General features: G+C 62.2%; 1 protein-coding gene across 13 annotated transcripts in view; it reads right to left on the minus strand.

The window, feature by feature from the left end:
• Nucleotides 1-13,760, minus strand: part of HSPG2 (heparan sulfate proteoglycan 2) — a 96,364-nt gene that overhangs the window by 14,014 nt on the left and 68,590 nt on the right. For 4 of the 13 annotated variants that reach the window (XM_036025491.1, XM_036025489.1, XM_036025486.1 and 1 more), the window contains 28 exons: nt 13,014-13,139; nt 12,726-12,878; nt 12,504-12,646; nt 12,045-12,180; nt 11,806-11,960; nt 11,404-11,566; nt 10,645-10,814; nt 10,408-10,555; nt 9,809-9,960; nt 9,496-9,631; nt 9,249-9,400; nt 8,098-8,233; nt 7,840-7,991; nt 7,289-7,427; nt 7,041-7,192; nt 6,323-6,458; nt 6,066-6,217; nt 5,673-5,811; nt 4,960-5,111; nt 4,601-4,748; nt 3,398-3,549; nt 2,834-2,975; nt 2,388-2,542; nt 1,881-2,022; nt 1,627-1,767; nt 1,167-1,301; nt 726-907; nt 93-288 (listed from right to left, as the gene is read on the minus strand). In XM_036025491.1, the coding sequence (XP_035881384.1) occupies nt 93-288; nt 726-907; nt 1,167-1,301; nt 1,627-1,767; nt 1,881-2,022; nt 2,388-2,542; nt 2,834-2,975; nt 3,398-3,549; nt 4,601-4,748; nt 4,960-5,111; nt 5,673-5,811; nt 6,066-6,217; nt 6,323-6,458; nt 7,041-7,192; nt 7,289-7,427; nt 7,840-7,991; nt 8,098-8,233; nt 9,249-9,400; nt 9,496-9,631; nt 9,809-9,960; nt 10,408-10,555; nt 10,645-10,814; nt 11,404-11,566; nt 11,806-11,960; nt 12,045-12,180; nt 12,504-12,646; nt 12,726-12,878; nt 13,014-13,139 (4,185 nt within the window). The remainder of the gene's footprint in view (nt 1-92; nt 289-725; nt 908-1,166; nt 1,302-1,626; nt 1,768-1,880; nt 2,023-2,387; nt 2,543-2,833; nt 2,976-3,397; nt 3,550-4,600; nt 4,749-4,959; nt 5,112-5,672; nt 5,812-6,065; nt 6,218-6,322; nt 6,459-7,040; nt 7,193-7,288; nt 7,428-7,839; nt 7,992-8,097; nt 8,234-9,248; nt 9,401-9,495; nt 9,632-9,808; nt 9,961-10,407; nt 10,556-10,644; nt 10,815-11,403; nt 11,567-11,805; nt 11,961-12,044; nt 12,181-12,503; nt 12,647-12,725; nt 12,879-13,013; nt 13,140-13,760) is intronic. The other 9 variants (XM_036025488.1, XM_036025487.1, XM_036025493.1 and 6 more) reach the window with 9 other exon arrangements.

Consider the following 13,760-nt stretch of genomic DNA (forward strand, 5'->3'; position numbering starts at 1 on the left):
GGCATGACACCATTGTCAGATTTCGTGAGTCTAAAATTCAAGCCCCAGGGCACTGCTGCCCGGCCCGCCCGGGTGCCAGGCCCCGTCCGTACCTGTGGCTGAGCAGCGCAGGGTGGCCGTGTGTCCAGCTTCCACGGTCAGCTCCACTTCCTCCACCTGGACCTGCGGGGCGCCTGGGAGCACGTGGCCCGTGTCCACGATCACCTCCACCTGCTTCTGTGCCGTGCCCAGGGCGTTCTGCGCCAGGCACACGTAGGTGCCAGCGTCTGACGGCTTCGCTGACGGAATCTGGAGGGAAGCCCGAGGGCAGGCTGTGAAGGTGCCGACCGGGGACCTCGGCATCTGTCCCCAGCTCTGCTTTGGCTGCGCCTCTTCCCTCTACCCTCCCTTTCGTTTTTATTTGACTGGCTGCTTGAGAGCTAACACTCAAGACATCCCGTTAGTCCATCCACCCAGTCACCCATCAAACTGCCCGCTTGTTCATCCATATACCCACCTGTTCTTTCCCCTTCCCTTCCTCCACCTTCCTCTTCCCACCCATCTGCCAGTCTACCCACCGTCCCCTTACCCCGCCCACCCCCCCTTTCTCTCTCCTTCCACTCATCACCCGTCTGCCCAGCCAACATCCCTTCCTCCCAGCACCTGCTCAAGGATGGGCCCTGACTGGGCCTCAGACCCAGAGCTAGAGCAGCTGTGGCCTCTGGCCAGTGGAAGCCACACCTCACCTGCAGCAGCGTGTGGCTGTCCACGACCCCGAACACCTGTTGCTCCACGCTGGCAGGGGTCCCGAGCCGGGTCCAGCGAGCGGAAGAGCGGGGCTCCCCGGCACCGACGCATTCCAGGGTGATGGCCTTGCCCACTTTCACCCGCACGGGGCCCTCGGGGAGCACAGACACCGCAGGGGGCCCTGCCCAGGGGAGTGACACGGCTGACACAAACGCAGGGCTCTGCTGGTCACATCCACTGTCACGACCCGCTTCTCAGTAACCACAGGGTGGGGACCGGGGACCTGTCTCCCCACCGCACCAACATGGGAACCGAGGTTCAGGGAGGAAGAACGCCCAAGAGGGAGGCAGAAAGAGGCAGGATTTAAACCCAGGGGGTTCCGAGCTTGGAATCAGGGCTGGAAAGAGGAAGGCAGAGCCCATGGGGTTGGTGTCCCTCACCGTGTACATTGAGGTTCACGACACTCTGGGCCACGCCGTAGACATTGGAGGCCACGCAGCGGTAGGTGCCGTGGTTGCTGGGCCGGGCGCCGACAATGGTGATGACGGAGCCATTGGGGCTGATGTGGACGTTGTCTGGGGGCGGTGGGGAAGGGACGGTTGGTCAGGGTGTCCGAGTGCCCTGCTGCTGCCCGTAGGTGTGCCTTGGCCCCACATTCCCGACCCCTCCAGCCTGGGTGTCTGGCTCACAGGGTGACAGAGAGCAGATGAAAGAGTCCTTGCAGACTCCTGGATCCAGTCCCCTGACCATCCAGATGGGGACACTGAAGCCCCAAAGGGGAAAGGCTACCCCCAGGATCGCACAGGGAGTCTGGTGTCATCCTCAGCCTCTGCCCGCCCGCAGCGGTGATCGCCATGCACTCACACCCGCCTCCAGCCCCACCCGGCCCACCCGGCTCACCCTCCAGCTCTTGGTTCCGCGTCTTCCACTCAAGGCTGATGGGGGCTGCCCCGTTGTGGACGAGGCACTTGAAGCTGGCGTCTTGGCCCTGCTGCACGGTGCTGCTGGGCGGGTCGATGGAGATGACGGGGCTACTGAGGCCTGGGGAGTGAGGGGCGCAGAGGGCTGGGCTCAGCGGGCTGGGCTGGCTCAAACCCCTGCCTCGGCACCAGAGTCTCCCCTCCTTCCCTGCCCATGGCATCTGCCACACTCACGGTAGGAGGAGCCTGCACTGGGCGGTACGGTGACCGTGAAGGAGGCCTCCTGCTCGGGGCCTGTGGCGCCGACCACGCGGCACACGTACTCGCCGGAGTCGGCGGGGGACAGGTGGGGAAGCCGGAGCAGGGAGCCGTGGGTCTGTTGGAGTGAGGGTGGGGCAGCCATCAGGCCAAAGCGCTTGGACAGGGTGAGTCCCCAGGCCGGGCCCTGCTGGTGCCCAGGAGCTCAGGGCTCCGGCTGATGCAGACAAACTTCATTCACGGAATCCTACGCGTCCAACCCAACCACCTCACAGAGGAGGAAACCGGCTCAGGAGTTGGTTTGGCAGCAGAGCCAGGAGAAGACCCGGGTGTTGCAACTCCCAGGCTGGTGAACTCTTCCCCCCAATAGTATTTTCTCCCCTGGGGTCCCAAGCAGGCTGGGGTTTGCATGAGGTTTGGGGTGCAGAAGGCACCTGCAGGTCAAACCCCGCCGGCCTAGAACCACCCGCCCTGCCCCTGTACCTGGTGCCGGGCGGGGAGGCTGCCTCCGCGCTTGTACCACGTGACTTGGGCGTGGGCCTGCCCGGGCACCACGCAGTTCAGATCCAGGGTCTGCCCTTCAGCCACGTGGGAGGAGGAGGAGGCCTCGACGTAGATGGGCTGGGCCAGTCCTGGGGCTGTGGGCACAAGGGGTGGGTGAGGAAGGCAAGGATCCCAGAAGTGAAGGCGGGAACATGAAGCGGGGGGGGGGCGGGGGGGGGGCAGTGAATGCTAATTGGTCCTGCTCCTAAGGCGCAGTGACTTGAGTGACTGACGTGGCCGAGCACCATTGGCCTAAGAATGATCTCCATTCGCCAGGGGCCAAGGTGCCTGTGGCGAGACCCAGGGCTGGACCCCTCTGGTTGGGGGAGCAGCGAGGCCAGAAAGCACCCCCCCCACAAGCACTGCCCACTGCTGCCGTCACTCACCAGGAATGGGGCCTGGGCTGGAGGCCTCAATCGTGACCAGGACGGAAGCCTCCAGGGTGCCCGAGCTGCTGGTCACCTGACATGAGTACTCGCCCGAGTCAGCAGGGGACACTTGGTTCAGCCTCAGCAGGGGGCCGTGGGTCTGCCAAGATTGGGGTGGGAGTGAGGAGAGTGAGCCGGGGGCCAGCGGCCAAGGCCTGAGGATGGCCAAGCCCTCTGGTACCCGTCCCCGGGACTGCCATGTATACAGTTATGTAGGCTGCGTCCCGTCGAAGGTAAGCCCCTTCAACATCAGACACTGTGGAGCATGTTTATTATGACACTTGTCCTGGTAGGAGGAAATCCAGTCTTGAACAAGAGCCATTTTCTTTAAATTGCCACCAAGGTGCTGGGGGGCCAAGGGTGGCCCTGCCGTGCCCAGCCTGTTCTTGACCTCCTGGTTCCCAGTGATCTTGGGGCCACCTCCCTCCTGGGGCTGGATCCCAACAGGACTGCCCCCCCCCCCCGGCAGGGGGTGGGGTGGGGTGGGGAGTACCAACATTCTGCTTTCTCCAGCCCCCTCACCTGGTGCCGGGCGGGGAGGCTGCCCCCGCGCCTGTGCCACGTGACCTGGGCGTGGGCCTGTCCGGGCACCACGCAGGTCAGATCCAGGGTCTGCCCTTCGGCCACACGGGAGGAGGAGGTCTCGATTCGGATGGGCGGAGCTCTGCCTGGGACTGGGGCATGGGAAGAGATCAGTGAGCTGGGTCCCCCACCCTTGTGCCCTCAGCCCCTGGGCTGGGAGCCCAGATATTCAGACTAGAGACTGTGGGGAGGTAGCCTTGATTCCCCCTTTTCCATTCTCCTGAGCCAGGAGCAGCTGGGCTAGTCTGGGGGTAGAAGTGCCCCATTTTCCCAGTCCCACCCCAGACACTGGTCCCTGTGCACCTCGAACCACTGGCGACCAGCGCTCAGGTCCCAGCCCCTCCACACAGATCAATGATGTTTCCTAAACTCGGGTAGTGTGTGGCTCAGAACCCAGACTCTGGGGCCAGACTGCCCAGGTTCAAAACCCAGCTCTGCCATTTATTGGTCCTTTGTAAAGGTACTTCACTTCTGAAGCTGTGTCTCAGTTTCCCCATCTGTAAAATGAAGAGAGCAATCCTACCTGCCTCCAGGCATTAGCATAAGGATGGAACGAGGTGACATGTGTGAGCGTAACACATATTTATGTGTTTATTACTTGTGCTATATCATGTTTATTACTGAACAGCTCATGCACTTTTATCATGACGTCTGCCCTAGTCATGTGCTCCCTGTGCTGTTAATTACAGTTCCTTTCTGTTGATTCACTTTCAAAAACCCTTTAATACTTAGCCCCATTATAAGCAACGATTTCCATGAAACCGTGACAGGTGTGATGTTGCTATTTTCCCCCTAATATATCACTATTAATATAAAAGATGTCCATCAGGCGCCACCTCAGACCACCTCACATGCCCCTAGAGGTGCAGCTCCAGCCTTTAGGGTGCTCAGGTAATTGTTGCAAGAGCTCGACTGTCCCCACTTTACAGACGAGGAAAGGGAAACGCAGAGACGACAGGACTGTGCAACATCTCAGAGTGCGGACAGAGGAGCCGGGACTCGAGCACATACATGCCAGACTCCAAGTCTGTGCCCTTGGGCCCTGGAGCTGAACCCCACTTGCCCTCGCTCCCGACCTCTGCCTGCTGGCCCCCTCCCTGTCCCCCTTCTCTAGCCTCCGAGCACCACCGTGGGGAAGCTCACCAGGGACAGGAACAGTGCTGGGGCCCGAGGCCTCAATGGTGACCAGGACCGAGGCCTCCAGGGAGCCAGAGCCGCTCACCACGCGGCACACGTACTCGCCCGAGTCAGCCGGGGACACCCGGTACAGCCGCAGCAGTGAGCCGTGAGCCTGAGCAGGGACAGGAGAGGGCGACAGAGGAGCAGATGTGGCAGTGGGAATGCTTGAAGGACTGGGGCAGGTGGGCACTGCATCCCACAGGGTCTCCAGGCCTCCTTCCTGGGCAGAGCTTAGGGGGCAGACCCCTGTCTGGGGCCTCCTCCTCCTCCTCCTCCTCCAGCGGCCCACCCTCCCACTATTTCCTGCCCCCAAACTCCGGTACCTGGTGGTGAGCTGGGAGGCTGCCCCCACGCTTCTGCCATGTGACCTGGGCGTGGGGCTGTCCAGGGACCACACAGTTGAGATCCAGGGTCTGCCCTTCGGCCACATGTGAAGATGATGACTCGATTCTGATGGGCGTGGCACTGCCAGGGACTGAGGGTACAGAGATACCAAGTCAGGGCGTTGGCCGTAGTCGGATTTGGGAACAACTGGGTTGCTGGACTCTTCAGCCACAGAAGCACCGCCCCCACCCAGGGTAATAACAGTAGTTAACACTTATTAAGCACTCACAGCGTGCCAGGCCCTGTACTAAGCAGTTTATGTGTGTTAACTCATTCAGTCCTTGTGACATTCACACACTTTCTTCAATGACAGAAATGCTCTAACACCTGCAGTGTCCAGTACAGTGGCTACTAGCCACACACATGTGGCCACTGAGCACTTGACATGTGAGGATGTGAATCTGCAATTTTAAATGACTGAATTGCCACATGTGGGCGGCAGCCACCGTATGGGACAGCTCTGTGAGGCCGGAATGACCCGTACACCCATTTCACCGAGGAGGAGACTGGAGCTGGGGAGGAGGGGAGCACTCAAGTCCCTTGGGGGCACAGGCGGGATTCAAACCCCAGCGTCTTTCGCAGGGTCCTTCTTCCCCAGGGAACACTGTTCCCTGTGACGCCCGGTCCCTTCCAGGGTCTTCATCAGACTTACCGGAGGGGTTGCCGGCACTGGGGGAGACTGAGACCATGATGGAAGCCTCCCGGGCATCGATGTTGTTGTTTGCCCGACACACGTACTCGCCCGAGTCAGCCACGGACATATGGTGCAGCCGCAGGCGGGAGCCGTGGGCCTGGCAGGTGGGCGAGGGAAGAGGGGAAGAGGGAAAGAGGGAGCAGAGGGGCCAAGCGGTCATGGGCCGGGTCAGGGCTCCCCGCAGCCTTTCTCATCAGACCTGCTGAGGCTACCCTCTGTCTATCCAGGGCAGGAGGGAGGACTGCCCCAGGATGGCCAGCGAATGCCTTGGGCTGCCTGCCCCTGGAGCTGTCCTTGTACCCACCCCAGGAGGCGAGGGTTCCATCCTCACTGCCACATTCCGCTCTGTACCTGGTGTCGGGTGGGAAGGTCGCCCTCACGCTTGTACCACGTGATGATGGCCTGGGGCTGCCCGGCGACCACGCAGTTCAGATCCAGGGTCTGCCCTTCGACCACTGTGGGGGACGAGGACTCGATCCTGATTGGTGGTGAGACGCTGGGCACTGGGGACAGAGAGGGTCCGATGTGGCCAGAGTCAGTCAGCAGCGATTACGCCAGGGACCTCCCCCTGCGCCCACCTCCTGGACCCCCCGTGTGTGCACTCTCACCGTGGGAGGAGCTGCTGCCCTGGATGGTGATGATCAGCGAAGTCTCCTGGGAGCTGGCACCGTTGCTGACGTGACACACGTACTCGCCTGAGTCTGCTGGTGTCACCTGGGGGATCCGTAGCCGGGAGCCCACGATCTGAAGGGGAGCAAGTGTCAGCAGGTGAGGGCAGCACATCCATGTCCTGGGCACTGCTGCTCAGGGGCTCCGGGAGCGTCCCTGCCTGGCCCAGGGCCAGCCCCCACCCCAGCCTCCTCCCAAATACCCCCAGGGGCCTCCCTGAGGCTCTGGGCCTGGGAGTACACTGCCTCTGGCCTTAACACTGCTCTACTGAAGCCCACGCCCAGGGGCTCCATAGCACCCTGCTGTGGCTCCTGCCGCACTGCCCCACCCTCCAGCCTGCGAGCTGCCTGACGACAGGCACCTGTCCCAGGCCGTCTGCAGTCCTCAGCGCCAGGTGCGGGACCTGGCTTGGAGCAAGTTGTTAGGGAGATGGAGCAAGTGATGGATCACAGAGTGTTCTGTTAAAGCACAGGATCCGACTGAGGTCAGAGAGACTCGTCTCTGGGTCCTCAACACTGGTCCAGGGCCCATATAGTGAGAATACCCAATGTTTGTTGAATGACTAAATGAGCACTGGAGAGGTTCTGAGTGCCCCTCCTGATTCCCATCAGGGCTGGTGAGCTCAGCTTTTGTTCTCTCTGCCTGCTGGCTGAGTACCTGGTGCCGGCTGGGCAGGCTGCCTCCACGCTTATACCACGTGATGGTGTGGGGGGCTTGGCTGGCCACCAGGCAGTTGAGGTCCAGGGTATGTCCGTTGGCCAGGGAGGCCGAGGAGGACTCGATGCGGACGGGGTACACCACACTCTGGGCTAGGAGGGCGAGACACGAGGCAGGTATGGGAGCCGCTGGGGATGACGCGGCCCTCGCAGCTGCACACCGCTTTCTGTGGCCCCTGAGATACTCACGCACGGAGGGGCCAAGGCGCTTCTGGATGGTGACGAGGACGGAGGCTTCCTGGGTGCCCGAGCTGCTGCCCACGCGGCACACGTACTCCCCAGAGTCGGCTGGAGTCACCTGGGGCAGCCGCAGCCTCGAGCCATGCACCTGGGAGGGCACAGGGAGGCAGGCACAGGGGTGGACACTGGGGCTCACAGCCAGGCCCCGGCCCCCTCCTCTGGCCCCTCCCAGCCTGGCTCCCCCGCTGGAGCTTGAGGGAAGCGCTGCCAGGGAGAACCACCATTCGTGACCCTTGAACTCCCTGTCCCAGTGTGCGGACTGGGCCCAGCAGGACCTGGGGGACTGGCATTTGTTGATGGATGGGCTGCAGGACAGGCAAAGCAGACAGTGAGGGCCCATTTGGCAGACAAGGACACGACGGATCGGGACGTCAAATGACATGGCAGGCCAGAGCCGAGAGCAGCATCTGAACCCAGACATGCCTGGATCCAAAGCCTATGGCCCTTATTCTGTAGTCACGAGGGTCCTTCAGGCCCCCCACTAGCTCCCCACCTCCTACCTGGTGCCCAGCAGGAAGGCTGCCCCCGCGCTTGTGCCATGTGATCTGGGCGTGGGCCTGCCCCGTCACCAGGCAGTTCAGATCCAGGGTCTGCCCTTCTGCCACGTGCGAGGAGGAGGACTCGATCCGAATCGGGAGGGTCACCCCGAACGCTGGGGACAGAGAGCAGAGGGGTCAGCCCCTGGCTGGGATGGGAGGAGGAGGAGGGGTGGGTGAGGGGGGTCAGGGCCTTTGTTCTTCCACTCCAGCTCCACTTACCGGGAACGGTGCCTACGGGCTCAATGGTGACCAGGACGGACGCCTCCAGAGGCACGGAGCCCCCGACCACGCGGCACACGTACTCGCCAGAGTCGGCGGGGGACACCTGGTGGAGTCTCAGCAGGGAGCCGTGGGTCTGGCGGGGACGGGGTCGAAGTCAGGGGGGCCCTGTGAGACCCCCGAGCCTGTAACGTGCCTCACTCTCTGACTCCTGAGGCCTGGCTCTCAGCTCTGTCTGCTGAGGGGTAGGGACGAGGGGTCTCCTCCCAGGGGTGGTGGGTGGGTGGCCGGAGGAGCCACGGTGAGCTGAGCAAGCACTGATAACACACTCCATCAAATCTGGGACACACTTGTCCACGTCTCTGATGCTTCTTACAGTGAATAATCTTACAGCTGAACGGCAGCTTTTTGTTCTTACAGGCACATAAAATAACAGTGCAGCTCGCAATCAGTGGCATCCTAAGTTCTATAAAATGCAGTACTATATTTTATGTATTGTTACATAATGGTGGGGGCACAGGTGAAGAGGGGAGGGGATTGAAAAGTACAAATACGTAGTTACAGAATATCCACAGGGATGTAAAGTACAGTGTAGGAAATGGAGAAGCCAAAGAACTTACTATATGTGTGACCCACGGACATGAACAACGGTGGGGGATTGCCTGAGGGAGTGGGGGGTACTTGGTGGAGGGGGGGAAAGGGGGGAAATCGGGACAACTGGAATAGCATAATCAAGCAAATAGAAGTTAAAAAGGTAGCTAATGGTATCACAGTAAGAACACAGTTCATTGCGCTTTGTATGAGCCAGAGCCCTGAGTCCCTTGCATCTGTATTAATTCACCTTATCCTTAAGACAGTTCTGTCAGGTAGGTACTATTATTACTACTTAACAGGTGCTGCAACTACCACACAGAGGTTAAGGAACGCGCCCAAGGTCATGAGCCAGTCAGTGGTGGACGCCGCATTCACACTGAGGACCGCTGCTCCAAGAGCCTGGGCTCTAAGCACCCATCGGTACGATGGGGGCCGAGGCCTCCCCTGTCTCAGAGGAGCCCCCCCCCCTTCCCCTCCCCCTCCCCCATCTCTGACCTCAGCACCCAGGAGCCTCTCTCCTGTCTCCCTCTTGGCCCACGCTTCCTCCAGTCCTGTACCTGGTGCCGGGCGGGGAGGCTGCCCCCACGTTTATGCCACGTGACTTGAGCGTGGGCCTGCCCGGGCACCACACAGTTCAGATCCAGGGTCTGCCCTTCAGCCACGTGGGAGGAGGAGGACTCGATGCGGATGGGCTGGGTGCCAACAGGAGCTGGGGGAGACGGTCAGTGAGTCACTCCAGGTCTCTGCAGCTGCCGCCACCTATCCCCTTTCTCTGTCCCGGCCCAGCCTGGTGGCCCTACTCACGGTAGGCGAAGTTGGCCCCCTGGGTCCTGGTTACTGTGACCGTGATGGAAGCCTCCGCACCATTGCTGGCCCGGCAAACGTACTCGCCTGCGTCGGCTGGCGACGTCTGGAAGATGTAGAGGCGGGAGCCGCGCACCTGGGCAGCATGGGCAGTGGTGTGAGGGTGGCATCCCGGAGCCCAGCAGATGCCCCCCTTGCCCTGCTGCTCTGAGCTGGGCACTGCCACCCCTCAGCTCAGGGGCCAGGATCCCTGCAACCCACTGTCCATGGCTTGTCCTGGCTGGCCCCCTCCCACCTTGTTGCCACTCTGTACCTGGTGCCGGGCGGGGAGGATGCCACCACGCTTGTACCACGTGACCTGGGCATGGGCCTGCCCTGCCACCACACAGCTCAGATCCAGGGTTTGTCCCTCAGCCACTGTGAAGGACGAGGACTCGATCCTGACAGGAGGGACAGGTCCTGGGGCTGTGGGGACAGGAGTGAGGGTAGTAGATGCTTCCAAAAGGGAGAGCAAGAGCTTCCCACCCTGGAGCCAGCTCAGCCTTGTCTTCCAAGGCCAGAGCCATAGGTTTGGGGGTTTGGTGGCCGGGGCTTGATGTCCTCAGCTGAGCAACCCCGAGGGAAGGCCTGGGGCAGGGTGAAGCCTTGCAGAGTAGGGTGCGGCAGTGGGAGAGATGAAGGCAGTTCAGGCTGGGAGAGAGGAAGAGGGGGCAGTGGCAGGAACATGGGGAGTGGTGTGTCCAGAGAAGAACGACGGGGAGATGGTAGATCACTCTGAGAAGTAGAGTCTGCCTGGGTCAGGCCCTACAGCTGGCTTCAGCATGAATCCCCTGCCCCGAGTCACAACACGAGTCCCAGGACCTCAGCCCCTTGGAGGTCCTCCAGGTAGCCCTGTCATCCGCAGTCACTTACCAGGCATGGAGTTAGTGCTGGAGCCAGAGGCCTCGATGGTGACCAGAACAGAGGTCTCCACGGGCCCAGAGCCAAGGACTACTCGGCACACGTATTCACCGGAGTCGGCTGGGGACACCTGGTGTAGCCGCAGCAGGGAGCCGTGGGTCTAAGTGCAAATGGGGGGCAGGGTTCAGAGGGCGCCAGAGCAGCTCAGCCCCATCCCTCCAGCGGGCCGGCCCTGGGGGGCTATTGTACCTGGTGCCGGGCGGGGAGGCTGCCCCCGCGCCTGTGCCATGTGACCTGGGCGTGGGCCTGCCCGGGCACCACACAGTTCAAATCCAGGGTCTGCCCTTCAGCCACGTGGGAGGAGGAGGACTCGATGCGGATGGGCTGGGAGCCGCCCCGAGCTGGGCCTCCACCAGGAGCTGGGACACAGAGAGTCTGGTCAGTAGGGAGGCCTTTCTGGGGTGGGGACCACGCTCTTCTGCCTCAGCGTGGCCAGCCAAACTCCCCTCCTTTTTCCCCCCATCTCCAACTCCGAGCTCAAGGTCCATTTGCCTTGATCTGTGATGAGCTTCTCTGGCCTGCAGGGCCAAAAGATGCAGACAGTAATGCCACAGCTCCCTCCTAAAGTGTTGGCCGTTTTCCTGCCGTAGGGTGGTGGTACTATCCTCATTTCCCAGAGGAGGAAACTGAGGCCCCAAAGGGTGAAATAACCAGTTCACGGCTGATAAGGAGTAGGGCCAGGATTTGAGCCCAGGTCAGCCCGGCTCCCAAGTCAGTGTTGAACCCTGACTCTACTGCCTCCTGGTGAATTCTGAAAACAGCACCTTCATCATGGTGCACCAGGTAAGCCGCGTCAGCCTTATCCCCACCTGCAGTGCCCTCATCTCCCCAAGCAAGGAGTGGAGGGCCACAGCCTGCCTAGTGGCCCCTCCTAACCTGAGGAGACCACGGGCACCTTCCCAGGGAACGGTGAGGAGACCCCGGGGCCCGGCCTCCGCCCAGGCCCACCCGGCTCCACACCTGGGGTGTAGCTGGGGCCTGAGTGGGTGCTATGGAGGACAGAGACGGTGATGGAGGCCTCCTTGGCGCCTGACCCGGTCTCCACACGGCACACGTATTCTCCAGAGTCAGCGGAGGAAACCTGGGGGATCCGAAGCCGGGAGCCGTGCACCTGGGCCGGGTGGAGACAGAGGTATGTGAGGATGGGGAGGGGGCCATGGCCGACACCCCCTCTGAGCCTCAGCGGGTCATCCATCAAGTGCTCACTGGCCCTGCTGAGCCGGCCCATGCCAGGGAGGGGGAAATCGAAGGGCTGGCCCTGATCGCAAGGAGTGCCAGGGCTGTGTGAGCTTCCACCTGCACACAGACCCACCCCCAGCACCCCTGCCACAGGCTCCGGGACCCTCGTACCTGGGCGCGGGCAGGCAGAATGCCCCCTCGCTTGTACCACGTGACCTGGGTGTGGGCCAGCCCCGCCACCACACAGTTGAGGTCTAGTGTCTGCCCTTCAGTCACAGAAGGTGATGAGGACTCAATCCTGACCGGCAGGGGGCTGGTACCTGCAGCTGGGGGCAGAGGGGGAGTGAGTAGGCCCCTCAGGGGGCCCTGGCTTGCCCTCCCTGCTCCTTCAGCCCCCAGAGGCCCTGCACCTGAGAGGACGACCACTTCGATCCGGGCCTGTGCGGTGCCCGCAGGGCTGGTGGCCACGCAGATGTAGAAGCCGGCGTCGGCGGCTGTGATGTCTGGGATGAGCAGCGTGGCGATGTCCGTGTGCTCGGGCTGGGCCTGCCGCACAGGAGACGGGTCAGCTGCCTGGGCGGCCGAGGCAGCCTGGCAAGGACCCGCCAGCGAGGGTGGGCAGAGTGCGGGAAAGGTACAGGCAAGCACAGAGGCAACATGAGGGCCCGGCTGGGCACCGAGGAGGGCAGAGTTGGGCTACAAAACGAGAGGCCGACAGCTGCTACCTGCCGGGATGTCTGAGCAGGCCGCCCTCTTGGAAGTGAAGGGGACCAGAACGGGGTGGAGCAGGAAGTGCAGGTGGGAGGGGTAGGCGGCAAGTGCTGGGACTCTGCTGAGCCCATGGGCCTGGTCCCGATGGATCTCCTCACCTGTGGGGGGAGGCTGCCCCCTTCCTTCCTCCAGGTGATGGTGGCACTGGGCACACCTGGAGCCCTGCAGTACAGCCTGACAGTGCGGCCTTCATACACCTGGGTCCTCTCTGGACTCACCTGGACCCTGGGCCCATTGCCCCCTGCAGACAGAGCCCTGTGAGAATACCTCTCTGGGCCGCCCATGCGCTCCCAGCCCCACCCACAGCCCTGTCTTCTCACCGTGCACGTGGAGCACAGCCCTGGCCACGTGCTGCCCAGCGCTGCTGAGGGCCCGGCACAGGTACTGGCCTTGGTCCGAGGGCTCGACGGCTGGCAGGCGCAGGATGCCGCCGTGGATCTGTGCCTTCTGAGGAAGCTGGCCACCAGGGCCCCCTGACGTGGGGGAATGGGGTCAGCACCTGCTGGGATGGGCATTGCTGTCCCCTCCCCTCCAGCCTAGAACCCTGCCCCTGGCCTCCCACGTCCAGGAGAGCCAGGCCCTAAACGTCATTGCTGTCACCGCCTCACCTGTCCACTCAAGGGCGGGCAGGGGGTGGCCTGTGGCGCTGCAGCGGAACTCGGCCAGCTGCCCGGGCTGCACCGTGAGCTGTGGTGGGTGGATAGAGGCCACGGGGGCAGATGGGGTGCCTGAGGCTGAGGAGGGAGGAGAAAGAACACGCGGTTGGGGCAAGAGTCCTCTGACCCATGGCAGCAGCCTCTAAGCTGCTGTCTGCTTCCTCTCCAGCCCCTCATAGCCCTTCGGCCACAGAGCAGAGGGAGCTCTTGAAATACCAATGGGATCCTGTTCCTTTCCCATTTAAGGTCTATCCGTGGCTCTCTGTCACTTTTTCAATAAAATCCAATCTCCCTGCTGTGATTCCCCACGTCCACGTGCACTCACCTCCGCTGACATCTTCCGGTTCATCATCCCCCCCCCACCCCCCGTCCACAGCTCCGGCCACACTGGCCTTGCCTCAAACACATCAGCGTGCTCCCGCTTCAGGGCCTCAGCACGTGCCGCTTCCTCTGCCAGGGGCACCCCCTCCCAGCTCTTTAAGTGGCTGACACCCGCCCTCCCTTCAGGCCTCAGCGCAGACGGCGCCTCCTCAGGGAGGCCTCCCTGACCACCCCACGCAGAGTAGCTCAGCCTTCTCCCAGCTGCTTTCTCACTTCCCTGTCACCGTTTGCTACGACCCCCGTGTGCAACTGTGCCGTTTGCCTGTCTGCTCCCATGTTTATCTTTGCGCTACTAGAACACGCGTGTAGTGCAAGAGG

This window comes from Phyllostomus discolor, chromosome 5 (genome assembly GCF_004126475.2).
Source record: "Phyllostomus discolor isolate MPI-MPIP mPhyDis1 chromosome 5, mPhyDis1.pri.v3, whole genome shotgun sequence".
Classification (NCBI taxonomy): domain Eukaryota; kingdom Metazoa; phylum Chordata; class Mammalia; order Chiroptera; family Phyllostomidae; genus Phyllostomus; species Phyllostomus discolor.